The sequence below is a fragment of the Notamacropus eugenii genome, chromosome 3 (assembly GCF_028372415.1).
Source record: "Notamacropus eugenii isolate mMacEug1 chromosome 3, mMacEug1.pri_v2, whole genome shotgun sequence".
NCBI lineage: Eukaryota > Metazoa > Chordata > Mammalia > Diprotodontia > Macropodidae > Notamacropus > Notamacropus eugenii.
The window spans coordinates 193,657,314-193,685,277 of record NC_092874.1 but is presented as its reverse complement, the minus strand read 5'-3'; the positions used below and the strand labels follow the sequence as shown (position 1 = coordinate 193,685,277).

The 27,964-nt window shown below is 36.9% G+C and overlaps 1 protein-coding gene across 4 annotated transcripts in view; it reads left to right on the top strand.

Annotated features, from left to right (window-relative positions):
- ANO2 (anoctamin 2) overlaps window positions 1-27,964 on the top strand; it is a 578,869-nt gene that overhangs the window by 425,151 nt on the left and 125,754 nt on the right. For all 4 annotated transcript variants that reach the window (XM_072653705.1, XM_072653706.1, XM_072653707.1 and 1 more), the window contains one exon: window positions 22,950-23,018. In XM_072653705.1, the coding sequence (XP_072509806.1) occupies window positions 22,950-23,018 (69 nt within the window). The remainder of the gene's footprint in view (window positions 1-22,949; window positions 23,019-27,964) is intronic.

Sequence of the window (27,964 nt, the reverse complement as noted above, 5' to 3'; positions counted from 1 at the left end):
AACTCAAATGGGCAGTGTTACATTTACTACTGACACAGATGGTGGAATTCTTGGATTGGCAAGGGTTCTAAGAGTCCTAAGATATAGACAAAGTGTATCTCAAAAATCTCCACCTACCCTATTAGTGTGTGTGTATGTGTGTGTGTGTGTGTCTGTCTGTCTGTCTGTGTGTGTGTATATGTGTGTGTATCTGTACCCCAACTGACTCTAACAGCTAATTCCATAGACTCACAATGCTTTCCCCTTCCCACCAACTTCAGGAAGTTATTTCTTATCTCTAAACTAATCTTCCTTCCTTCCTTCCTTCCTTCCTTCCTTCCTTCCTTCCTTCCTTCCTTCCTTCCTTCCTTCCTTCCTTCCTCTTAACTCTTCAAGAAGGGATCACATTTTATAGGCTAGCCAACATCTGTCCTTTGACAGAAGTGACTCACTCACTCCCAATACTCAGTCTTTTTTCCTTTCTTTCTCTCACCCTCCCACACTCAAGGGCATGTTGGGATCCATCTGCCAAGCGTTAGGCCCATACTTTGGTTAGACAGACCCTCAGAATTCTTAGCTTAAATTAGCTTGTCACATCTGTGAGGTAGAGGGTGGGAGGCCTAAGGAAGGGGGATGGGAGATTAATATATGCAGCTAATGTTCCAAACTCAGAGTCTTTCTAGATTAACATCATGGATGTCTTCAAGGCCACCCCTGGAAACTACATGTCAAAATCCTGCCAGTTTAGATTACCCAGAAGGCCAGGCCATAGACCCTTTCTAACCAGGGCTTAAAAGTAAAACTCCTCGTAATGGGGCCTTGATGGGTCAGGGGCTAAGGGGGTTGATTGTTTATAGAAGGAAAGAAGTGTGTATACATATTCTCTCTCTCCTCTGGGTTCTGTTTCCTCTCCTACCACCATCTCACCTTCCCTCCTGTGTATCTTGTCCAAATTCTACTGATTTATTTTTAGAACCACCTCCCTTTCCCTTTCTTCCCCACACCATTCTGAAATACTTCTCTATTCCCTTTGCCCCCCATAACATTCTAGAAGTGTCACACTATGGAGAACTAAAAGCAAAGAGGGGAAAAAACTCCTCAAAAGGAAAAAAAGTCTTCTTTTTCTTTCCACAAGAAAAGAAAACTTCTCCGTTAAAAGGAAACTAGAATGTGCTTTGTTAATTTTCTGACAAGCCAATGCCCTCTGAGGAGTTTAGACCTTCAAACTCAACTTGCCAGAACTCAGCTAAACCTGTCTTTCCTGATGACTTCATTATTTCTGTTTGGCATAACCATTCCCTCAGTCTCTCATGTTTGTAATCTGGTTTTTGTCCCCCAAGCTACTTTCAGACCTCATCCCCCTTCATCTCTCTTAAGCTTTTGACAGTATTAGCAACTTTCTGCTACTGAATGGATACTCATTCTTCCTATGGCTTCAACTTAACTCAGATCAACAAATGTTTATTAAGTCGCAGGCTCCAGAGGTACAAAGTAAAAAAAAAAAAAAAATAAAGCAGACCTTGCTCTCAAGAAAGTTACATTTTCTTTTTCTTTAATTTATTTTTATTTTATTTTTAATTTATGGAATAAAACAAGACTTTCCGTAATATAGTATAATAAAATGATGATTGCACATGAAACTGCAAATTTATTATGTGCAACTTCTACTTCTTTTAAATATATAATAAAGTTATCATGTAAATTTCTTTTTTTCTTCCCTGCCCCCTAGGTAACTGCCATCAGACACAAATATGTAAATCTATGTAAAATCATTCTATACACACTTCTATTTATCAGTTCTTTCTCTGGATGCAATAGGGTGGGAAGAGGGAGAGAATATAATACATAGAAGTAAATGCAAGGTAATTTGATTTGGGAGCTAACATTAACATATAGTGGGGAGAGAGAGAGGGCAGGATTTAATTCAATTCAGTACACATTTATTAAGTGCCCACTGTGTGACAGGCATTATGCTAAGATCTAGGGATACAAATAAATAAAGGAAAGACTGCCCCCAAGAGGTTTACAATCTAATGGAGGAAGTCTACATACAAAAGGAAATTAGAAATGGGGTTTATTGAGAGATACCCAGCATGGGGTGTCATGTTCATTGGAGTTCAAATCAAGAAGAAACATGTGATGGAAAATGGAGAGTTTGCCAGAGAGTCCAGGGCCAGCTCTTCATAAAGGAATGCTTTGGGGGTGTGTGTAGTGCTCCAGTTTTGTAATCAGAGGGGCAGAGGAAGCTGAAGAAGCTGGTAAGGTGTTTGAGTATCCAAAGCTGAGTTAAACGGTTCAGGAAAGGCTTTATATGTAAAATGTGACACCCAAGATTAACTTTAAAGGAAGCTGAGCATTCAGGAAAGGAAGGAGTGCTCATATACATAGTTATTATGGTAAGTTGTTTTCCTTTGTTCTTAAAGAGGACATCACTATGTTAGAGTCAAGTTATAGTGTGTCTAAATGTGGCTAATCAGATGAATATGAGCTTGGCGTGCTCTACCACAGGTTGAGCACAAATATTCCATTTGAATATTTGGGGTAGATTCTCTAAATTTGTGCATCTCATGTTTCTTTTGAGCTACTTCAATTCTGCCTTGCTCATAGACACAGCACCTTTTTTGATGAGGGAACCCCATGCTGGACATTCTTGTGCCAGTGTCTCCCATGTCATGAAATTAATTCCAAAGTTCTTCATAGACACCTTGAGAGTGTCCTTGTATTTCTTCTTCTGACCACCATGTGAGCACTTGCCTTGTATGAGTTCTCTATAAAATAGTCTTTTAGGCAAGTGTGCAATTGGCATTTGAACAACATGGCCATCTCATTTGTCTGTGAGATTTTTAAGCCTTAATACATAGTCTGTAGACTTCACAAAGTTATTGGCACATATTATTGCTTAACAATAAGTATACTCCTTTCTATTCCCATTTGATATTCCCCAGAGGTCTATCATATCCAACTTTTCTAAAATTCTATTCATCACCTTATCTTATTTCTTATTTATTTTATGGTTAGATTTATCTAGGTCTGAAAGGAAGTAAATTGAAGTCTCCCAATAATATAGTTTTTATTATCTATTTCCTCCTGTAATTCATTGAATTTTTCCTTTAAGAATTTGGATGCTAAGTTGTTTGGTGGATATATGTTCAGCATTGATACTAATTCATTGTCTGTGGTACCTCTTAGCAAAATGTAATTTCCCTGATGATTTCTCTTATAGTCAGGTTTATTTTTATTTTTGTTTTGTCTGAGATTATGACTGCTACAACTGACTTTTTTTTTTTTACTTCAGCTGAAGTATAATATAATAGATTTTGCTCCAACCCATTATTTTGACTGTGTGCACCTTTCTGTTTTAAGAGTATGTTTTACAAATAGCATGTTGTTTGATTCTGGTTTCTAATCCATTCTGCTCTCCTCTTCCATTTTATGGATGAGTTTATTCCATTTACATTCACAGTAATGGTTACTAATTGTGTATTTGCCTTCATTCTATTTTCTTCTATTGTTCCTTCTCTTCTTTTTTACCCTGTCCCCTCCTCAAGAGTCTGTTTTGCTTCTGACTATTACCTCCCCTAATCTACTCTTCCTCTTACAGTGCCCTCTTTCTCTTAGCTCCTCCTCCCCCCTCCCTCCTTCCTATTGGGTAAGAAGAATTTCTATACCCAACAAAGTGCATATATACATTCTTCCATCCTTAACAATTGAGAGTAAGGTTCAAGCATTGGCCTACTTTCCCTCCCCCTCATCCATTTTTCCTTCCTTTGTAAAAAAGACTTTTTTGTATGTCTTTTTAATATATCATAACTTTTATATAACAAAATTTTCCCCTTCTTCCTTGCCTTTCCTCTTCCCCATATATCCCTCTTTCTCAGCCTTCCACTCTTATTTTGTGATCACCCTCACATAATAGACCCACAACTATGCCCCCTAAGGCCTTTCTAATTACCCTAATGATAAAGCTTTTGACATTTACATGTATCATCAACTCATATAGGAAGTTAATAATTTAACCTTGTTAAATCTCTTATGGTTTTTCACTCATGTTTACCTTTTTATGTTTCTCTTGAGTTTTATATTGAATGTCAGATTTTCTATTCAGGTCTAGTCTTTTCATCAGGAATGCTTAAAAGTGCTCAATTCATTGAATATCCATATCCATGTATGCTTATACCCATGTTTTCTGGGTATGTTTTTCTTCATTGTAATCCCTTGTTCCTTTTCCTCCCAGAATATCATTTTCTAAATCCTCCATTACTATTTAGTGGGAACTGCTAAATCCAGCATGATCCTCTATTGTGACTCTATAGTACTTGAATTATTTATTTCTGGCTGCTTATAGTATTTTCTTCTTGACCTGGGAGCTCTAGAATTTGGTTACAATTATTGGAAGTCTTCAGTTAGGGATTTTAGGAAGTAATTCTTTCAATGTCTATTTTGCCCTCTGATTCTAATCTATTTGGGTATTTTTTGATAATTTTGAAATATGATATTGAGGCTCTTTTTATCATTATGGCTTTCAGGTATTCCAATAATTCTTAAGTTATCTTTCTTTGATCTATTTTCCAGGTCAATTGTTTTTCCTATTAGATATTTCCTATTTTTTCTATTTTTCCTTTCTTTTGACTTTTTTTTAACTTTGTTTTATTGTTTCTTGGTGTCTCATGAAGTTATTAGCATCTATTTGAACAATTCTACTTTTTAAGGAGTTATTTTCTTCAGTAAGGTTTGTATCTCTTTTACCATTCAGTCAGTTTTTATTTTTAAGGAGCTATTTTCTACAGTATTTTGCATCTCTTTGCAAAGCTACTAATTCTCTTCTCATAATTGTCTTGTATTGCTTTAATTTCTTTTCCCCATTTCTCCTCTATCTTTTTTACTTGATATTTAAAACCCTTTTTTTGTTCTTTTTAAAAACCTCTTTCTTTAGTCCTTCTAGGAATTTTTGTTGGACTTGTGTCCAGTATGCACTTCTGCTTTGAGGCTTCATCATAGATGTTTTCCATTCATTGTCTTTTTCTGAGTTTGTCTTGAGCTTCCCTATCACCGTAGTAATTTTTGTAATGGTCCAGTTAATTTTGTTGTTGTTTGCTCATTTTTCCAGCCTATTTCTTTACTTTGGAATTTATGTTAGAATTGGCCTCTGCTCACCTTTGGGGGTAGGAGGGATGTCTTCCCTAAATTTATTTCTTTTATGTTCATCTGCTCCTTTCACAGCTAAATCTGTAGGCTTATAAGTTTTCAGTGATTTCAAAGTGATGTGTTCCAAAAAGTCCAGAGACTGCCCTTATGGTCTGGGTTCTAGTTTTTACACAGATAGATACCCTGCTCTCTCATAACTTCAGCCATTCCTCTCTACACTAAAGCTGCAACTCAGAATTGGATAATGAGTGACAGTACTACAAAATGGCACCAATTCCTGCTCTCTTTTCTGGTACAGGGCTTCCATATATTCTGTTTCTGACCAGGTGTTCAATTCCCAGCTCCACAGGGCATAGCTAGTGCTTCTTTTGTCATACTGCCCTCCTGGCTAGCCCCTACCCCAGTGTCTGTACCTCTTTTTCTTTCTTCCTAAGCTTCCCTGGGCTTGAAAAAAATCACTCACTGACTTTTTGTTGGCTTTCCTGCTCAGAATTTAATTTGTAGTTTGTTTTTTTAAGTTTCTTTAGAGGGGGTATGTTGAAGGAATTCTGCAAAATTTTCAGCTTCATTCCACCATCTTAGCCCCTCCTCTTGAGCTCCCAGTGCTCCTCCCAGTTTGCCATACCTTCCATTGTTTAAAATCTGCCTGATAAGAGTGAAGGAAGATATTGTCATAGAAGAGTATTTGGGCTTTTAGGGCTTTGGGAAGAGCTAGTAGTTGATATTGGAAGAATGGGTAGGATCTGGAAAGGCTGGAGGGGAGTCAGGAAAGAGTCCTACGAGTGAGATAATGAACTAGGAAGAAATGAGCATGGTATATGGAGGGAACAATGGAAAATCAAGTAGATGAGAAATACCTTTTATCCAGTTTGTTAAATACAGTTAAATCAGCAATCTATTGAAATTGTACATAATTTGCACAAATAATAGAAATGGATATGGAATTGGGCCCATGGGAGGAAAATGGGCTAAACTGCCTTTGAGAAATTGCAAACTTCTTTTAAGGACCCCAGGTTTTCAGAGATAAAATCACATCTTTTTAATACCAATATTCTGCAGCTATTACTGCTTGACTGAGAGTCATAGAATATTACAGTCTCCAATGAATTAAAATAAGGACCACTCAGAGGGCAACAGAATGTATCCAGTGAGTTTGAGTAGGCAGCAGCATGTAATAAATAAGGAACTATGATGAGCTAGAATAAAGAATGTCACCAATGACAAGTATGATTGAAAAAAAAATGGACTGGTCATGTGGTACTATATTGATATCTAGGATACAGCCAAGTAGTATTCTCCTTGTGATATTAACAAAAACAAAACAAAACAAGAAAACAACTGCAACAAGACATCTACCAGAATGTTGGGTGAGTCCCCATGCCAACCTTGTAGCAACTTTATAGGAATCCATGAAAAGAGGAATTTACAGGATAAGCAGGCATGATTAGGTTTTGATTGGAGCATCATTGGAAGGAATATTTGACAAATAAACATCACAAATACATTTGAAAATGTTCATATTCTTATATTAATTAGGACAGTTTCCCCTAGTTATTCATTATTATAATATTCTCCAAATACAAATAAATATTTTTGTCAGCCCCTCAAACCCATGAAAATCTGTTTTTGGAAAGTGGAGGGCACTGTACAGCTTCCAACTGTAAGACTTTGGATAGGTAAGTCACTTAACTTTTTTAGACCTCAGTTTCCTGTCTCTAAAGTGATGGGATTGGGGGCAGAGCCAAGATGGCAGAATAGAAAGATACACAAATGCAGGCTCTCCCCACACAGCCCATAAAATACCTGTAGAAAGGGACTCTCAACAAATTTTGGAGCAGCAGAAGTGGAGATCAACAGAGTGGAGGAGATTTCCAGCCTAGGGTGACCTGAAAGGCCCATGGGAAATGTCTGTTGCACCAGACACAGAGCTGAGCCCAGCCCAGCCTTGGCCCTGCCCCTGCAGCTTGACTGAATCTCAGCCCTCAGTGCTGGCTTGGTGGAACACAGGTGACTGTGGAGAGGAAACTGCTAATATTCTGGGCACAAAAATCTCTTTAAGCTCCCAGACCAGTGTACATGCTTGATTGTGCCACTTTGGAGGAACTGAGATCTTACAGATTTCCAGAGTATACCCTACTCTTGACAAAGGACCCAAAAGTCAAGTAACTGGTTGGGAAAATGCCCAAAAAAGGGGGAAAAAATAAGACTATCAAAGGTTACTTTCTTGGTGAACAGATATCTTCTCCCATCCTTTCAGATGAGGAAGAACAATGCTTACCATCCCAAACACCCAAAATAAATATTCAATGGTCTCAGGCCATGGAAGAGCTCAAAAACAACTTTGAAAATCAAGTAAGAGAGGTGGAGGAAAAATTGGGAAGAGAAATGAGAGAGATGTAAGAAAAGCATGAAAAGTGGATCAACACCTTGCTAAAGCAGACCCAAAAAAATGCTGAAGAAAATAACACCTTGAAAAACAGGCTAACTCAATTGGCAAAAAGGGTCCAAAAAATCAATGAGAAGAAGAATGCTTTAAAAAGCAGAATTAGCCAAATGGAAAAGGAAGTTCAAAAACTCACTGAAGAAAATAATTCTTTAAAAATTAGAATGGAACAGATGGAGGCTAATGACTTTGTCAGAAAACCAAGAAATCACAAAATAAAACCAAAAGAATGAAAAAATGGAAGATAATGTGAAATATCTCATTGGAAAAACAACTGACCTGGAAAATAGATCCAGGAGAGACAATTTAAAAATTATAGGACTACCCAAAAGCCATGATCAAAAAAAGAGCCTAGACATCATCTTTCATGAAATTATCAAGGAAAACTGCCCTGATATTCCAGAACCAGAGGGCAAAATAAATATTGAAAGAATCCATTGAATAAATAAATAAATATTGAAATCAATAAATATTGAAAGAATGGGGAGGGAGGGAGGAAGAGAAGTTGGAAATCAAAGTTTTAGGAACAACTGTTGAGTATTGTTGTTGCATACAACTAGGAAACGAGAAATACAGATAATGAGGTATAGAAAGTTATCTTGCCCTACAGGACAAAAAAGAGGATGGGGATAAGGGAAGGGAGGAATGTTAGAAGGGAGGGCAGATTGATGATAGGGGTAATTAGAATGCTCGGCATTTTGGGGTGGGGGGAGGGGTCAGATGGACTCCAAATTTTGTGGAAATGAATGTTGAAAACTTAAATAAATTTAAATTAAAAAATTAAAAAGAAAAATAAAGTGATGGAATTGGACTAAACAAAGCAGTATGGTGCCATGGTTAGAATACTGTATTTAGAGTAAGAAGACCTGGGCTTGAATCCTGACTCTACCAGTTAGAATGACATTAGGCAAATAACTTAACCTCTTTGGAGCCTCAGTTTTCTCATTTACAAATTACAGAGTTTGGACTAAATGGCCTCTAACTTCTTTTTCAGCTCCAAATTTATGATTTTCTGGGATTGTTCTGGACTGGGCTGAGGATTTATGTTTGAAAGTATTGTGAGAGGGAGAGACAGAAACAGAGAGAATGAATGTGTGGTATGGTAGTGGATAGAAAGCTGGCTTTGGAGACAGAAGAGCCTAGGTTTCAGTCTTGCTTCTGATATATACACCTGAGAAAATCACTTCCCTTTCTTGAAGACAAAATATGATAACTTCTAGCCATGCTTTAGTCCATATGCCAAGTTCCCCTTTGTATTTCAACAGAGTCCCGGCAAAGCCACCTTGCATCAAAACTGATATGCGAGGGGTATAAATTTTCAGGTGTATAAATGTTCTTTCCTCCTCCTGAAGGCTTTGTCTTTCTCTTTCTTAATATTTGGAAATCTTGGGTGCTAGATCATTTCAGACATATATTTAAGAGCCATTGGGTCAAATATGTGGCTTCTGTACTGTTACTATAAGTTACAGAGTTATATCAAATCAGCAGATAAAATCAAAAATTAAGGCCCAAAACAAAGAAATACAAAAGGTAGAAGTGAGATCATCATGGACTGTGAAAGCTTAACAGAGGTATCTATACCTGATCCATCAAGGAATAGGAAACTGTCAGAGATTTTTATGCATCAGTTATGTTTTCAGTGCTCCCACACTGACCTTGCCTCAGGTCCTGGGGTGTTTTCCATTTTCCACTTCCACCTGGAGACAGCTAATATGTAGGCAGGCATGCTGGCCCATCAGGGCTCTATTCCCTTCCTAGGGGGCTCTATTCTAAGGAGAGGCAGCCAGCATCTATGGGGGCCACGTGCCAGCCATCTGCTATATTTGAGACAGTGTTCTTTGCCAGGACCTATTAAGTTCTGTCAATTCTGACTGAGTGAGATTTCCCAGGGATATATGAGGAGAGGTTGATGTGTTTACGTGGTAGTTGTGATTGTGTTGGCCCCTTAAGGAGGGATATGGGATGTGAATCTAGTTCACTGCTTTGGGATTTGAATTGGAATTCTCTTGTGGCTTGCAGAAGATACATGCCCTATGCACAAACTTTACAGTTTGGTTCATGAGTTTTACCATTCATTCATTGTCTCACTTGTTCAACAGGTATGTATTAAATAAAAATCTATCATGTATATGCTGTGCTGCACTAAACACATCCCACTGTTCTAGGTGGCAGGAGATGATATAAAGATAATTAAGTAGCTTACAATTTGTGGTAAACATATATATATGTGTGTGTGTGTGTGTGTGTGTGTGTGTGTGTGTGTGTGTATTATATATGCTATATTTTTATATGTTATATAACTAACACATAGGATGGCATGTGCCAAGAGACATGCAAATGAAACGTTAGGTTTCAGAGAAACTCCCAACCAAAGGGATCAGAGCAGCCTACATGGAGAAGATGACATTTGAACTGACTTCAAACTGTAGACAAGGATTAGAAAGGTAAAAATTTTAGGAGAGGAGAACATTCTAGGCCAAGGGAATATCAAATACAGAAGCAGAAGTGGTAGGCATTTTCTGGAAATGGTGCTTAGTTGAGTTCAGGGGTGGGGAGCTGACAGCCTCAAGACCATGGGCAGCCTCAAGGCCACAGGTTCCCCACCCTTGGCTCTAGTTTGTCTGGGACACACCATCGTGTGGAGGCTTTTCACTTATCCTCCCTCACACATGCCATCCCATCTCCAATTTCTGAACTTCTGCACACTGGCTATCTCCTGCACCTGGAATGTACTCCCTTTTTTACCTCTGCCTTGGAGAATCCTTCTCTTCCTTCAAGATAGCAGCTTAAGTAAAACTTGCACAAAGCCTTCCTTGATGCTCCCAACTTTCAGTATTCTTCCTCCCTAACTAACCCTAATTCCAGGAGGGATCCCAAGTACAACTTCTGCCTAGAATCCCAGAACTTTATCCACTTCATCACATGGTCAGAGAGGGAACTAGGGTGATGGTTAGTTAGAACTGAAAAGGGACTGATGGGGGTTGTGTGATGATAGAACTTGTGACTAATCTGATGTGCCAGTAAAGGAAAAGGAAGGCCTAGAGCATCATGGGTCTTAGGGCATCCTGAAGGGCATTAGGAGACCATAAAACCGCTATGCAGTGATGTGGGGTGAGAAGAAACCAAAGTGAGGGAGACCATTGGAAAGGTTTTTGAAATGCAAAAAGGGTGTTGGAATAGAAAGAAAGGAACAGACAAAATTGACAAAAGGCAGCATCATTGATATGGGGTCCCACAGGCACTGTTTGAACCCTTCCAGGAATGGGGAGCTTTAAAGCAGTTCACATTTTTGTTAGTTCCAACTATGAGAAAGTTTTATTTTCTTATGGTGAACGGACATCTACTTCTGTGTACCATTCTCTTAATTCCTGTTCTATCCCCAAGAGCAACGCAAAATTAGACAAAGTTGTGTGGTGGCCAAGAGACCTGTGTTATAGTCCTGACTCACTTTTTTTATCGCCTTGGACAACTCAGTTACCTAGACCTCAGTTTTCTTATCTGCAAAATGAGTATATTGAGTTGCGTTATTTATATGTTACTTTACATTCTAAAAAGTACTTTCCTTATAACAACTCAGGGAGGTGAAAAATTGTCATCATTAGTTTACATATGAGGAAACTGAAGAGTAGAAAGTGTGAGTGATTTGCCTGTTCTCAGAGCTCACAAGTTTGAGTGCTGGGTTTAAATTCTAATACTCTTTCCAATAACCACAACTGCCCTTATTTCTGTGTGCACCTCTCACCTTTATGTCTGAATATAATCCAAAGATGCATAAAGATGAGTTTGAGGTTTCAGTTAATTTTTTGGATGACGTGTTGTTTATTATTGTCTGAGTCTCTCAATCAGAAAGTAAACACGAGTTGAATATACAGTTTAATATCTATTAGTTTTACAGGGCTTTTAAAATATTTTACTTATTTTATTCTGAGCTTAAGAAATAAAACAAACATTTCCATAACAGTAGAATAGGAAAAAAAGAGATGATTATAGAAGAATCTACAAATCTATTATGTACAGCGTGCTATTTCTTTTAAATATATAATAAAGTTATCATGTAGCTTTTTTTTCCTTTTTTTCTCCCCTCTTACCCTTGAGGTGGCTACCATTAAAGACACAAATATGTATATGTATGTATATACATATGTGTATACACATATACGTACATATACAAATTTATATATATATATGTAAAATCATTTTATACATACTTCTATTTATCAGTTCTTTCTCTGGATGCAGATAGCATCTTCCTTCGCATGTCCTATGTAGTGACAGGGTTTTGATATAAAGTGATTATTTGAAAGAGTAGTCTATCTAGTAGGAAAATGCTGCTTCCTATTTTCTGAAGAAATTTCCATTTTTCCATAGGATGATGGTGATTCCATCAAGGCAGTGGGTTCTGTTGGGTTCATTTGAGAGAACACCAGTTTGAATTCTGGCTCTGATGCTTCCTAGTTTTAAATCACTTCACATCACTGATTCTGAGTTTCGCTATTTGTAAAATGAGAATAATTACACATGCATACACACACTTATTTGTGTGTATAAACACATACACACATTGCCTACCTATCTTACAGTGTTGTGAGGAAAGCATTTTGTAAAGCACAAAGCACTAAATCTAAATGTGTTATAATAATTATTGATAATGAGAAGTACCATAACAGCATAGAGAAAACCAAGCTGAAAACTTGGATTCAAGCCTGCCTCTATTAGATGTCACCCTGAGCAAGTGACTTAACTTCTCATCATTCTAGGCAGCTCTATGACTGTAAGTTGCAGAGAAGATGGGACTTGCTCTGATAGAGGGATTTTCCTCACCTGGGAGTTCCCTATGCCAATGCACAGTCTGATCCTTATCCCTAATCATAATAATAACCAGAACATCATCAGTACTTCTATGTTTTGATGAATCTGTGATCTCATCACTGTGTGCACTCCTTCCACTAGTGCACATTGCAACCAACGTGTATCTTCTTTATTCTGTCAGACATTTATCCATGTCCTTTGTGAATCCTTCTTATGGAATTGTAGAGTCTTTCCTTTAGATCTCTTACTCTCTCAGGGATACCAAAAGAAGATGAAAACTGTCAGTTATTCCATGCTTTCTATCCATTATTAGGCCAACTTCTTTTCTGTTTGTACAGCTCTGATGACGTTTATTCCACTTTTTCTGTACAAGTCGTAACTAACATGTTATAGTATCCTAATATCCATAATTTCCCATGGTTCTTTGGGTTGACCTTGGACAGTATCCTTGGATAGAAAGTATGCAGCAAGGTTATTCCAATCAATAGCAATTGCTGAAGATATCCCAGCAATACCTGCATGAAAGGAGGTATGGTTTTGGTACCAAATCTTAGACAGCCAGACTCCTCAAAGGCATTGGCCAAAGTGTGTGTGTATGTGTGTGCGTATGTCAATTTGATTTGGTAGAATAAAATATTCCTCCAATAAGGTATTTTTAAGATGTGTCAAAACCATAGAAGATTCTTTGAAAGATATAACAAGGGACATAACTTTTATGATGACTTTCTGATTATTGCTATCAAAGGAACATAAAACAGACAGACTTGGGATAATCAAGGCATTTGTCATTATCATGGCAAACATACTGTACAGAGTCAAAATGCAAGATGCCTCTGTTATAGATAGTGAGGTCCTCCAGATACTGCTATTTGCAGACAACTTCAAATAGATGAAGAAAGTCTGTTGTATAGACTGTGCTACACAATTGCATGGGAAACCCAAAGAGTTGGTCCATCTGTACATATGTCTTGGACAGTTCCACTGATTGATTAATGAGTTGGAATCCAGATTGAACAAGAGGAAAAGAAAGGGTAGGACTGCCTGTGAGAATTTAATAATCCCAAGCTTCTTCCTGAAACAAAGGTCCTCGTCTCTATCGACAATATCCTTCTAGTGATGTTTATAGCTCCTAATAATCATAGAATATCACCTGTTGATTTGAATAACCTTGCTGCATACTTCCTATCCAAGGACACTGTCAAGATCTACAGTCAGTACAAAGCTTTATGCTAAATCTTGTGGACTAATGCAGAAGAGAAACCACACAATGTCATGGTGTAAAAATAATAATAGCTCACACTTAAAGTATGTGGAGTCAGCCCCCCAGATCCTAGAGCCAGTCCTCTAGAGAAGCCTATGCCAGCTTCAAGGTACTGTGTGACTCTGCCACTGCTAAAATAAATCACAACTCATGAGTCCCCACCAACATCATTCAAAGCAAAGGAAAATAATGAAATGCCATAGTCAGAGAAGTATCAATTAAAGGTTTCTTCCATAAACCTGAGGCACAGTCTCTCACAAATACATACATGAATGCACACACACATACACACATGCACGCATCGGTCAGAAACATAATCATACATGGAAAACATGCAGGGAACCACACACATTGGGAACTCATATGGCCAAGGCATATGCACAGAGAGGCAAACACATAGGGAACACATTTAGCCAGGACAGATGCACAAAAAGACACACATGTTGGAAACACATGTAACTAAGGCAAATGTTTGAAAGAGAAAATCTGTAGGTAAAGTATGTCCTGAAAGGATCTGCAGGTAGGCCGTACGAGTGACCATGGCCCATGAGTAATGGGGCAGACACATGCAGCAGAATACAAATATAGAGACGCATTATGATCCAGGTCCTGCGAAGCCATCGATGTCTTTTAGTGATGTCATAATTATGCTTTCATAGGCCCTGCACACTGCTGGTCTCAGGAATCATCTTTGTTGGACGCTCTTCCACCAGATACATCTCTACTAGTCACTATTCTGCTGGACGCTTCTCAGCTGAACGCTAATTAGCTGAATGCTCCTCCATTGAGCATGTAGCTAATACTGGCACAGCCAGGCATGAGCTCCTATGGGCAGGTGGCTCTGGAGAGTCTGATTTCAGTTGAAGTCTGGCTAAAGGACTATCCTCATGAGAAAAATGGGTGCCACTCTGCTCTTTTAGGTTAAAAGCTTATTTTTTTTCCTATAACTCAGCTTGAGCAGCACCAGTAAGAGTACTGCAGGGGGAAGAGCCTTCTGGCCTCTTTGTACTTTCCTTATGGAGTTGCCAATTTCTTTTTTTTTTTTGGAGTCATATTTAGAAAGCAAGAAAACATTTCATAGCCAGTAGGGTTTTTCCTTCCTCCCTTCCTTCCTTCCTTCTTCCCTTCCTTCCTTCCTTCCTTCCTTCCTTCCTTCCTTCCTTCCTTCCTTCCTTCCTTCCTCCCTCCCTCCCTCCCTCCCTCCCTCCCTCCCTCCCTTCCTTCCTTCCTTCCTTCCTTCCTTCCTTCCTTCCTTCCTTCCTTCCTTCCTTCCTTCCTTCCTTTCTTCCTTCCTTCCTTCTTCTTCTCCTCTTCCTTCTTCTTCTTCTTCTTCTTCTTCTTCTTCTTCTTCTTCTTCTTCTTCTTTTCTCTCTCTCTCTCTCTCTCTGTCTCTCTCTCTTCCCCATTCTCCTCCCTCTCTCCCAAAGCACCAAACCCATTAAGATACAGAATAGAATTCAGATTTTCTTAGGCATAATGATTTCTTTTGTACTAATTTTTTGCCCATAAGTTTAGTTCTCTGTCAGAACCCTCAGAAGGGAAAACTTATGGTACTTTCCCTAATCTTACTGAATTTGATTTCCCACTAGGTATATATCTTTATATACTTAGTGATTACCTATGTAGGAGTAATTCACTGAACTATCACCAAACGGCTGTGGAGTTCAGGCCTGCTTAATTGTTTCAATACCAAACCTCATTTGTCTCTCATGAAGAAGGATGGGCAGAGGAAAGGGAAGGGAAGGAGGAAGAAGCATGAAAGGGAGGGAGGCAGGGAGGAAGAAATGGAGAAGAGAGAGGGATGAAGGGAAGAAGGAGGGAAGATAGAAGGAAGGAAGGAAGGAAGGAAGGAAGGAAGGAAGGAAGGAAGGAAGGAAGGAAGGAAGGAAGGAAGGAAAGTTTGGAGGAAGGGAGAGAGAAAGGGATCAAGTTGCTGACTCCTATCTCACTCATGCTATGTGAGCAGTCAAGCAGTAATATGGTTTCTGGAGTGGCCTGAGGCTGGGGAGATGCCACAGAGGATGGCAAGGGAGTAGATCTCTCCTACCTGTTTAGCCACATTCTTATATTTTCATATGAAGAAATGGTCATCTAAGACTAAAGGAACTTTGAGCTCATCACCACATCCTCCATAGGTAAAAAATTTTCAGTCTCCACAAATCACACAGAATACATAAAAATGTCAGTGAGTATACACAGGAACATACAAAAATGGACGAATCATGTAGGTAATGCACCTAGCTGAGTTAACACAGTTTTGGTACAAACTCTCATGTGCTTAAGATATGACGTACACAGTGGTATTACATGACACTAGGTATTAAGACATTCAATTCATCAGGGCATATAATCAAAGCACATAAGACAACTTTGCATATCAAAATATGTCACATGAATTAGATGAAATATAGTACATATAACAATGACATACAAAATGGCATATGGCATATATGTAAATATAGTTCATAAAAAAAGATGCCATAAGCATATAGCAATGGATGTGCATACATAAAACGAAATGCTAGAATACATGCCATAAAAGTAATCGGTGATATATACAAAACACTGATGCTAGCATGTGCATATCAACACTACATTCACGTAAATAAAACATATCAGAATTTGTGATTTACAACAACATATATTAAAATGACATCCAGAGCACATGTTAAAGACACTCCATCAATGACATTCATTTGAATGTGTGACTAATCAGTTCTCCCATCTTAGGTGAAACATATTAAGTAAGGTTGTTCAGAGTCAAAGGATGAGATTTGGAAGGGATCTCAGCACACTTCTAGACCAACTCACACCTGAGGGGAATCTCTACCTTAACTAGTATGTGGCTTTTGCTTGAGATCTCCAGTGAGGGAGATTTCATTGCTTTTCAAAGCAGCACACTTTGCTTTGGGATAGCTCTAACTGGTAAGAAGCTTTTTCTTGACAGAAAGCCTAAAAACATAACTCTCTACGATTTCCATACATTGTCTCTGGTTTTGTCCTAAGGGGGCCAAACAGAGTAGGTCTAATTCCTTTTCCTCACATATCACATACGTTCTTAGAAGGTACAAAGTATAGCAGCCCTTCCTAGTTTAAAATAGGTATCATATTCATGAGTTTTCTCCTCAAGCTAAACACTTTCATCTCCTTTGCCTGATACTCAGTTAATAGATTTAAGACCTTTCATATGCTGGTTCGTACATAAGGAAAAATAAATATAAAAATGAAAAGAACACTAGGTATCTGTAGTTATATCACCTAGCATTTCCAATCCAGATGAAAAGTACTGGCTTCATCAAAAATAGATTATTTGAAACTACCTTCATTTCCTTTTTTTTGGACAGGGAAATTAACTGATAAATCTGATGAGTCATCTAAACATAGCATTCCTAGATTTTAGCAAAAATAAAATTGGCAGTGTGTCTTCTTATGTTTGTGTATAGTATGAAGAGATATAGTCTATATGTTGGTATAGTTAGCCAGAGTTGTAACTAGTTGGATGAACAGCAGAGTCACAAATGAGTCAATGCCAACTTGGACGAGGAACTTGGTTTGTGTTTTCATGTGCTGCCTTTAACCCTGTGTTAGCCAACATTTTTGTTAATGCCTTAGACGATGGCATAGATGGCAAGTTTCTCATGTTTGCAGATGGCATGAAGATAAAAAGAAAGCTAACATGTTGGATGACCATCAGCAATTGAATAGTCAGTTGAAATTGAATTTAAATTTTTACATTTAGATTTGAAAAGTCAGCTTCATAAATACAGAATCATGGAGATGTAGATAGACAATAGTTCTTATGAAAATGAAAGACCCTTTAGGAAAAAGGATTATATTTGCCTAGGGGACTGCAAGGGTGTTGTAAGTACATAGTGTGACATGATTGCAAAAGAAAGCTAATTTGATCACGATCTGCATTAACATGATTGCTAGTATCCATCCTGAGAGAGATAATAGTTCTCCTGTGCTCTAGCCTAGTAAGGCTGTTTTGGGAGTTATATAGTCAGTTCTAAGCACACTTTAAGAACAGCATAGCCCAAGCTGAAATCTTTCTTTGAGAGAATAATTTGAGGTGGTGAAAGTATGCAAGGGCTAGAACACTGGTGGCATAGGATTGAGATGAAAAGAAGAAAAGATTCAGAAGGCAAATGATCTATTTCTTAAATATATATGACCATAGATGTAGGGCTATAAGGGACTTTAGACACCATCTAGTTCAACCTATTTATTTTACAGATGAGAAAACTTAAACTTGGATCAAGTGACTTGTCCAAGGTCATATGGTTAGTAAGAATAAGAAGTTGGATTTGAACCCTGGTTCTTTGACTCCAGAGCCAGTGTTTGTTCTACTACAGTGCAAAGAACAGTAATGCAATGGGTAGTGCTTCATGTCTATGTGTGTGGAGCTAGAGTAGAGTACCCCAGAACTACAGTAGAGTATCCCAGAAGTCTGTGTTAAACATAGTCATGTGTTGTTTAACATTTCTTTTCAGTGATTTGAATAAAGGTATAAATAGTTTGCTAGTGATGATGCACATTTATAGATGATACAAAACTCAGACGGATAGCTAATATACCAGATGCCAGAGTCAGGATCCAAAAAAATCTCAACAGACTAGCTGACCCTAATAAGATGAAATGTATCCAAAGTAAAAGTAAAATCTCTTTGCAAGTCCAAACAATAAACTTCCCAAATCTAAGTTAAGGAAGAAAAAGTTCAATGGAAGCTATCTCAAAATGACTTGACAGTTTTCTCATAGATTTCAAGCTCAAGACAATTCAGAAATGTGAGTTGGAAGACCCCCAAAGCTAATGTATTACCTGTATTCAAAGGAACATAGATTCAAGGTATATAGAGTGGAGAATATCTCGGGTTCAGTCATCATCAGATCAGATTGGGAGTATTTGTGTTCATTTGTTGCTGTCTCAGTTTTAGCAGGATGTTGATAGCTGGGGAATGGGCATTCAGGATGGTGAAAGGCCTCTAAGTCATGTTGTAGAAGGATAAGTTGAAGAAACTGGGGCTATTTAGTCTAGAAAGGAGAAGATGAAGTAACATGACACATGATAACTGTCCTTGAGCCATTAAACAGCTATCATGAGGAAAAGGGATTCAATCTGAACAAGTTGCAAGTGACAAAAAAAATAAAGCAAATTTAAGTTTAATGTGTAAGGAAAAACTTTTTAAAAATTCAGTTGTCCAACAGTGGAATAGGCCATTTTAGAGAGAAATGAGTTTCCTCACGTTGGAGGTCTTCAAGCAGAAATTGGATGATTGCTTTTCAGGTCATAGTGAAGGTTTCTTTCAGGTATTGGTTGGACTGGATAGCCACTAAATTGTCAACTTATTCTCAAATTCTGTGACTCTATGTCCTTTTTTTTGAAGAGGGAATAAACTTGGTACTAAGAACTAGGAACAATAGATAGAAGCTGGAGGGAGTCAAATTTACAAAACTTCCAATAATTAAAGCTCCCCAAAAGTGGACAAGACAACCATGAGAGAAAGTGGATTCTCCCATTACAGGTCTTCATCAGCACAAACCCACAAGGACACTTGTGTGGGGAATATTATAGAGGAAATTTTTGATCAGATGCTTCTGAGTTCTTTTTCAGCCTTTAGATTTTGGGGATGCTCTGATTCTGTCGAGTCAGGGGATAAGTTTTCATAACAGACTTTGGTTTAGAAGCATCAGTCTCTTTAAAAAAAATGCATTAAAACAACCACGAAGCTTCTCCTTATGCCTCCACCCCTCCCTATTCCTTCCCTTCCCATCCAGTCCTATCCCATCTGATCCCATCTCAGACCATCCCATCCCAGCAGGTGTGTTAATTTACAGTGCTGGCAACCTGAATTATTTATTTCCACCCTAAATTACAGTCCCCACACCCAGAGTAATTTATGCACACAATAGGCTACATCTGGACCCAAAAATACATTAGGTTCATTACTCCTAGTGCTGATTTCTGGAACAATTTGTCCCATCGGTCTGCTTACCCTAATAACAATTGACATTTATATGGTGCTTTAAGTTTTATAAGAGCCCTTTAAATTCATTGTCTCTTTTGATTCACTTAAGTATGCTGGGAAATAATAGTCCTACAGCAGGTAGTGTTATCCCATTTTATAGATAAGGAAACTGGAGGTTATAGAGATAAAGTGAATTGTTCAAGGTCAGAACTGAATCTCATACCTGGTCTTCTGACTCCATATCCAGTGTCCTTTTTTTACTACATCACACTACCTCCAATTCACATAGATCTTTGGGCTTTCATGGTCTTGGAGTTTGACTGTGCATAAAGGAAACAAATATTTTCTTTTCTTTTCCCTCAGATTTCTCAACTATACTTTCCAATTTATCCCTTTTCAAATCCCACTTCCTCCAAGAATCCCCCTTTTAGAATTCACATCTTTCCCTCCTCCCTGTTATCTGCATTAGACCAGGAAGATACATAGTGCTTCCAAAGCTTCCTTTCATGTGATCCCTACTCTCACATCCATCAACTACCTCAACATCCCTGTCCAACTACATCTTATCCTTCCATTGTGCACAGTGGAATACTCCTATTTTTAACAGCTCCCTCCCCTTAAAACTATCTTCTACCTGAATCTTAGTGCCCCCGTACTGCTAATGCCCTCCCTAAACTACCACCACATTCATTTTGCATTTATTCTTTTTACATGTGTATATGTTGTCTCCCCTGATAGAATGTGAGATCCTTCAAGAGCAAGGAATTGTTTACTTTTACCTTTGCAGCTCCAGGGTCTAACACAGTGCTTGGTACATAGCACATCTACCAAGGACAGCGTAAGAACAGTAATCAAGGTGCGAACGTTGTGAAACAATATGTGGTGGAGAAATATAATTATATCACTTTAAAGTATAGATTGCTATGTCAATTATATTACTTTTCTTGCCCTACCTTATTTTTCTTTGTAGGAAGGGAAGAATGGAAAAGAGAAAATGATGGATGAAAGAAAATGCAATTAATGATCATAACCATTAATACAAATAGAATAAACTCACTTAGAAAATAGAGGAAGGTAGCAGAATGGAGTAGAAAGAAGAATCCAGCAATATTTATATTGCTATTTAAAAGAAACATATCTAAAACATAATGATTCACTAAAAGTCAAAATGAGGGATTGAAATAAAATTTTTTATATCTCAGGCAAGTTTTTTTAAAAAAGTGAAAATCTTGATTCCATGCGAAGTAACATCAAAAAACAGACATGGTTTAAAAAGATAAACAGAGAAACTACATTATCCTTAAAGGCACCATGTGTACAGAATTACTATCAATACTTCTATGGACCAAATGATATCACACTTAAGTATTGAAAGAAAACCTAAATGAATTATGAGGAAAAATAGATACCAAAACTATAGTAGTTGAAGACCGTAACTGCACATTTTATACCTTAATGAAAACCAAAAAAAAAAAGTAAAGTACTTGACTAGAATTTTAGAAAAACTAGGCATGATAGATCTCTAGTGATTATAGAATGAAAATCAAAAGTGTGTGTGTGTGTATGTGTATGTGTATGTGTGTGTGTGTGTATGTGTGTGTGTGTCTGTATCTGTATCTCAGACTTGGATTGTACCTTAACAAAAATAAAGCATGTGCTTGGACATTAAAAATTCATAAACCAATGTAGTAAAGCAGAAATATTTAACACATCATGTACTGACAACAAAAAGTAACAAATACAATTTTTAAAATATTATTTGAAGTATTCAAATTTAAATGGATAAAATAGAATATAATCTAAAGATTATGTGACTAAGGAAAGAAATCATAAAAACAATATATAACTTCATTAAAGAAAATAACAACAATCTGATAACATGCTGAAACTTTTAGCATGCAGCCAAAACAGTCATTAAGGGAAACTGTATATCTCTAACCATTTTAATCAACAAAAGAGAGAAAGAATAAAATAAAATAAAATAAAATTAATACAAATATAAATAAAATAAAACACAAAATCCCCCAGGAAACCAAAATATTTTAATTAAATTAAACATAATATAAAATTCTTGGAACTCAAGAAATTAACAAAATTGAAAACAAAAAATAAACTAACAAAATTAGTAACACTTTTTGAAAGAAAAACTAAAAATAGGCATTAGCTAATTTGATGACAAAAAGAGAAAAACCAAATTCCCATATTTAAAAAAATGAAAAAAGGGAATTCAGAACAAAGTTGGAAAGAAAATAAAGGAAATCACCACAAAACATTTTTCCTGATTGCATGCCAATAGAATTGACAAATGAAATGGAGGCACATTTACAAAAAATTTAAAATAAAAAAATTAACAGAACAAGAAATTGAGTAAATAATTTAATCACAGAAATAAAAATTAAGCAAGTTACAAGTGAACTCACAAAGGAAACAAAAGGGGTAGATGAATTTACAAGTAAATCCTATCAAAAATGCAAAAGAAATTATGACAGTTCTGTGAAACTGGGAGGAAGGTCACTTATCAAACTACTAATATGATACTGATATATAAAACAAAGTGAGATAAAGCAAAGAAAGAAAACTATAGGTTAACAACTAATGAATATTTATTTAAAAACATTGAATAAAATATTAGCAAAGAAGATAGCAACATATTTTAAAACAGACATATTTAAAAGATTATGTTATGACCAGGTTGAATTTATATCTATAGTTTAGGATTAATTCAGAAAACTGTTAACCTAATAATTTATACAAATAGTTAGAACAACATAAATCACATGGTGATATCAATAGATTAGGGAAAATTTTGGATAAAATATAACATCCTCTTATTGTTAATATATATATATATATTCTGAAGTATAGGAAAAAACGGAACTTTATGTAATATGATCTAAAACAAGACTTAGCATACCATAATCTGTAATTGAAAAATGCAAGAGACTTTTCCAATAAAATTTGGAATAAAGCGATGATGTCCATTGTCATCATTTTTATTTGACACAGTTCTGGAAATGTTAGCAAATAGCAATGAGACAAGAAATAGAATTATGGAAATAAGCATACAGGTATATGAAACAAAATTATTGCTGTTGAGATGACATTTTACTTAGAAAACCTTGAGGTTCCTGAAAGTAATTAAAAAACTGATAGCCAATAAAAATAAATTGACAAACATCAGTAGCTTTTTTTATACTATCAAAAAAAAAAGATAAGAAAAGAAATTTCATTCAAAATAACTAGAGAATATGTGAATATCTGGGAGCTTACCTACCAAGACACACAAGAATTAAATGTATATAATTGTTTTGCTGATGTTTGTCCTAATTTTTGTTTCCTTTTAGGATGACAGGTTGAATTGGAAAGACCGTTTACCTGGGTACTTGATGAACTTTGCTTCAATCTTGTTCATGGTAATGTCTCTGAATGTTTGAATTCTCAAGTAGTTAGAATTGATTTCAATGCAATTCAGTTAAAAATATACGTTTATTATTTGTCTACTATATGCAAAGCATTATATTAAGCACTCTGGAGATGTAGAAATACTTTCTCTGTTAATATTCATCATAGTCCATCATTTTCATCCTTCTTTATTCTTGTCCATTTTTTTCCCTAAATCCTGTACAGAGGATTTATGTGCTAATGTGCTAGAATTCCTTAATTATTTTAAGTTACATGCATAACACTGAATTACTTAGGCTGTCCATCTGTTATTCCTCCCTATTGTTGAATGATTCCTTCCCCCCTTCCCATCATATAAATTCTGAATGCTAGTATGTTACTTTTTGTGCATAGATTATCACTAGGAATGTGTTGTAGCATACATTTCTGCATTGTCTTTTGGGTCACTGACGGATTTGATTCTTCAGAGATTATGGTATTCCATGGTTTGCAACGATAATAGCATAGCATCACTAGGAGAAACTGGTATTTTAAAACGACAACAACTATGTTTTCAAGTTGTAGTGCCAAGGCAATATTCACAGCACCTATGGTGGCCATGAATATCCCGGCACAATTCTAAATCACAAAGTGCTACACTGTAGTCTCCACATAGAAGACAGAACCAAAAGATTTATTCAGACACCAGAAAGCTACAAAAATCTATACACAATAACAATGCAGAGGACAACACCATCCCCAAGCCTTCCCCCGGTTAGGTTTCCCACAAACCAAATCCCTTAAACAAATCACAAACAGGCCCCCTTAAACAAAATGCCCTTCTCATACCCACAACCTGCTATGGGCTTGCCTGTTCCCTTCAATTCTGACTGCTCTCTCACTAACTTCTCAGCTCTGCTCTAGCTCTGCCTCTTCCTGTGCTACCCTTCCTGTTTCACTCATTCAGCAAACTCCTCCCACCACAGGCTAGACATGACTCAGACTCATGTGACTCAGGCATCCATTTGATTCAGGCAGGTCATGTGGCTCTATTAATGAATGGGAAAGATCTCCCCATTTAAATTACCATTACGTGTCAGGAAGACATGGGATCATGATTTTTCAAATGTGTTAACTAAGTTTTATGCATGAGGCTTTTTTGAATCCATACTTGTCCAGATTGCTGAAGTTCTTTCTAAATTAAAATTCTGTGATTCTCTGAGGCATGGAATAATTCAGGCAAAGAAATTCAGACAAAGTATGCCAGGTAAATTTGAGAGTGAACACCAAGGAGAATCAAGGAAATCTTCTAAAGAAAGGTGCTCAGGAAATCCATTTTGGCATGGTGAATGACCTGGGAAAAATGCATAAAAACAGGAAATGGTAAACTTTATTTAGGGAACTGCTAATGTAGTTTAGCCTGAACAAATTTCTAGGTAAGGCTACACATTAAATTATGGGGAGGGGTGGAGAAAAAAAAAGAAGGGGAAGTTTCTCATTCAAAGAATAGATCTTGGCACTAAGAACATTTTGCAGCTAACTTGTAAATGATCATCAGCTATGAACTAGAATTTTCATTATTGTCATCCGCATCATCATCCATTCATCCATTTACCAGCAAACATTTAATTATGTATATAATAGAGATCATAGGTGCTAGATAAGATACAGAGTTCAGATTGAACATAACCTCCCCCCTCATGGAACCTGAGAACAAGCACAATGTCACATACTTTTTTGTAACCTTTGTGGTACCCAGCTCAGTACATTAAATTAAATCTAATTAAATTGAATTCACTTGGCACCATCAGAGGCTAGATTATTGGTTAAGATTATTGATTTATTTGGTTTACTAGGAATCTCCTTGTAGAAGGTCAGACTGATGGGAATATTGGGAGAGTGGAAGGTTTTCAATACTTGTGCACTTTGTTACATTTTTAAAGAGAATTTATAGCACTATCCTTCAAGGAACTTATTATCTAAAAGAGTTTTTGTTTTCAATTAGAAGAAAAAAATGATAATAATTATACAAGAAAATAAAGACATGGAGTAAATTTGTGAGTAATTCAGAAAGATGAAATTCATCTCCCTCTCTACCCTTTGAGTGAGTAGGTTCTATTTCAGCCTCAACAATTCCAGACTCTACTCGGTCAAGGGCTACCCCATTCCTGGAATCGTTATTGGGGTTGGGATCATGGGTAAGAGGGTAATCTATAAAAACAGTGGTAAAGGTTTCATCAACCAGTGTGGAACCTAGTATTCTGTTTTCTTCTCTTCCATTTTTCCCCTACTAAAGTCCAGTCTTTAGCTAAATGCTCATTTACCCACCAGGTGGTGCTGATGGTCCCATACTCACTATTGGAGCATGCTCCACTGAGGCAGTATTAAATGCCAAATTTTCAACATTTACCTGAATCAGCACATTTCTGTTCTTTAATTTCTCCTCTTTCTATGGGATATCACTTGTTATCAGGTGTGTTTATATTTGTGGCTCTGTTCAACTGAAATGAGCTCTCAATTCCTACCCACTATTATCCTTACCTTTTGAATATATTATGTTTCAGGGAGCACTAGTCATATAAACTTGGCTTAATGGAGTTGATTTTCCCCAAAAGCAAGGACCAGTGTGATAGTACTAGACGTAGTATTTTCATTATTAACAGAGTCAACATGTAGGTCTTAAATATTAAAGAGCACAATTCACAATATAAGGCAAAAACATTGTCCAAGTGGCTGTAACTTTGTACTCTGCAAGACCCTGGAAGTCTCATTCTTCTTTTACCTCTTCTTCCCTACTCAAACCCTCAGTCATGCAAGAGGAGGGAAATAGAGGCAGGATGTGACATGGCAGAATAATAGCAGAACTTGGTGCTCATGTATGCAAATGGTGAGCATGGGTAAGCAATGAAAAGTATACTGATAACACTGATTCTTTCCTAGGATGCCTGCTCGTTCCTCCAGCCTTGCTTTATGATAGGTTAGCTGTTACCAGAAGAGGTCAGAGGTCTTTTCTCTACCAAATTTTTAAATTTTCTCCCTCTCCCTCCCCACAATGGCATCCAGTCTTATATGGGCTCTACACATAACATTTTTATTAAACACATTTTCACATTAGTCATGTTGCATAGAAGAATTAAAACAAATGGAAGAAACCATAAGAAAAACCCAAACAAAACAAAACATAACACAAGAGAAAATAGTCGACTTCATTCTGCATTCTGACTCCATAGCATTTTCTCTGGATGTGGATGGCATCAAATTTGCATCATGAGTCTTGAAATGTTTTAGGTCTTTGCATTGCTGTGAAGGGCTAAGTTTATCAAATACAGTTCTCACACACAGTAGCTTTTACTGTGTATAATGTTCTCCTGGTTCTGCTCATTTCACTTGGCATCGGTTCATATAAGTCTTTTCAGGTTTGTCTGAAGTCCTCCAATTCATCATTTCTTATGGCACAATAGGTATTCCATTACATTCATATATCACAACTTGTTCAGCCATTCTCCAATTGATGGGCATCCCCTCCATTTCCAGTTCTTGGCTACCACAAAAAGAGCTGCTATAAATATTTTTTTTTACATTTGTGTCCTTTTCCCATTTTTATGATCTTTTTGGGGTACAGCCCTAGAAGTGTTATTGCTGGGTCAAAGGGTATGCACATTTTTGTAGCCCTTTGGGCATAGTTCCAAATTGCTCTTCAGAATGGTTGGATCAGCTCACAGCTCCACCAACAGTGAAGTAGTGTTTCAACTCTTCCATATCTTCTCCAACATGTATCATTTTCCTGTTTTGTGTAATTAACACAGAATGATAAGATATACATGTAATGAGAATGATTTTAAATGCCAAACTGAGTTTCTTGAGATAACAAGATTAGGACTGGACAAAATGATATAAACTCTATATATAGATTTTGGCATCATCAGCATAAAGATGAAAATTAAAAAACAGAGGATATGCTAAGGTGATGTGAAGTACAGAATTTAAAAAAAGAGGGAGCTCATTATGGATGGCTTTCCACTGCACCCCACACCAGAGAGAAAATAATGTAGGCAGCTGGAGAAAGAAAAAAAGGGTTCTAAAAAAAAATCATTGTAGGGAGTGAGTGAATATTTATTTTCTTCCTTCAGTGGGGTCAACAGCATTTGAACATGAGCAGAGAAGGTCGGTGTTGAATGTGCTCTAGGAGTTTGGTATTTGGAACAAAATGAGAAGCTAGAAAACAAGGGATTAAGGGATTCAAAGATTGAGAGCAGTGTAAAGTTGAAGAAGTTTATTTACAAGGTCAAGATTCTGAAGGCAAGATTTCCAGGTTAATTGACTTGCCTACAGTCACATAGATGATAATGTGTTTGCTATGAATGTTGGGCTTCCTGACTTCAAATCTAACACTGAATCTACTATACAACCTCTCATAACATCTCTTATCTCTGTTGTCTTCTTTTCACTCACATAGATACCATGTTGGCTTAGCCCCCCCTTAGCCTTTTTCTTCAGTTGTTGAGATAGCCTTCTCTATTCATCATATTTATCCTTCAAATGATGTGAGCTTTAATATCTAGGTTATGGATTCATTTGGAACTCATTGCGGTATACAATGCTGAACAAAGCCCAATTTCTGATAGACCACTTTCTATTCTCCTGAGTAGTTTTTGCTGACTACTAATCTTTACACTCCAGGGGTGTTCTTATTATGCCATACTGATCAATTTTTCTATTTTTAATTAGCACTATATAGTTTTGAAGAATACTTATTTTATATTATGGTTTGATATCTGGTAGAGTTAGGTCCTCTTCCTTCCCACTATTTTTATAACTTCTCTTGAGATTCTTGAGGTTTTGTTCCTCCAGATGAATTTTATTATTTTTAGCTCTCTAAAGTTATGTTTTGGTAATATGGATGATATGGTACTGAATAAGTAAGTTAATTTAGAGAGTATTATCATTTTTATTATTTGGGGATGGCTCAACCATGAGC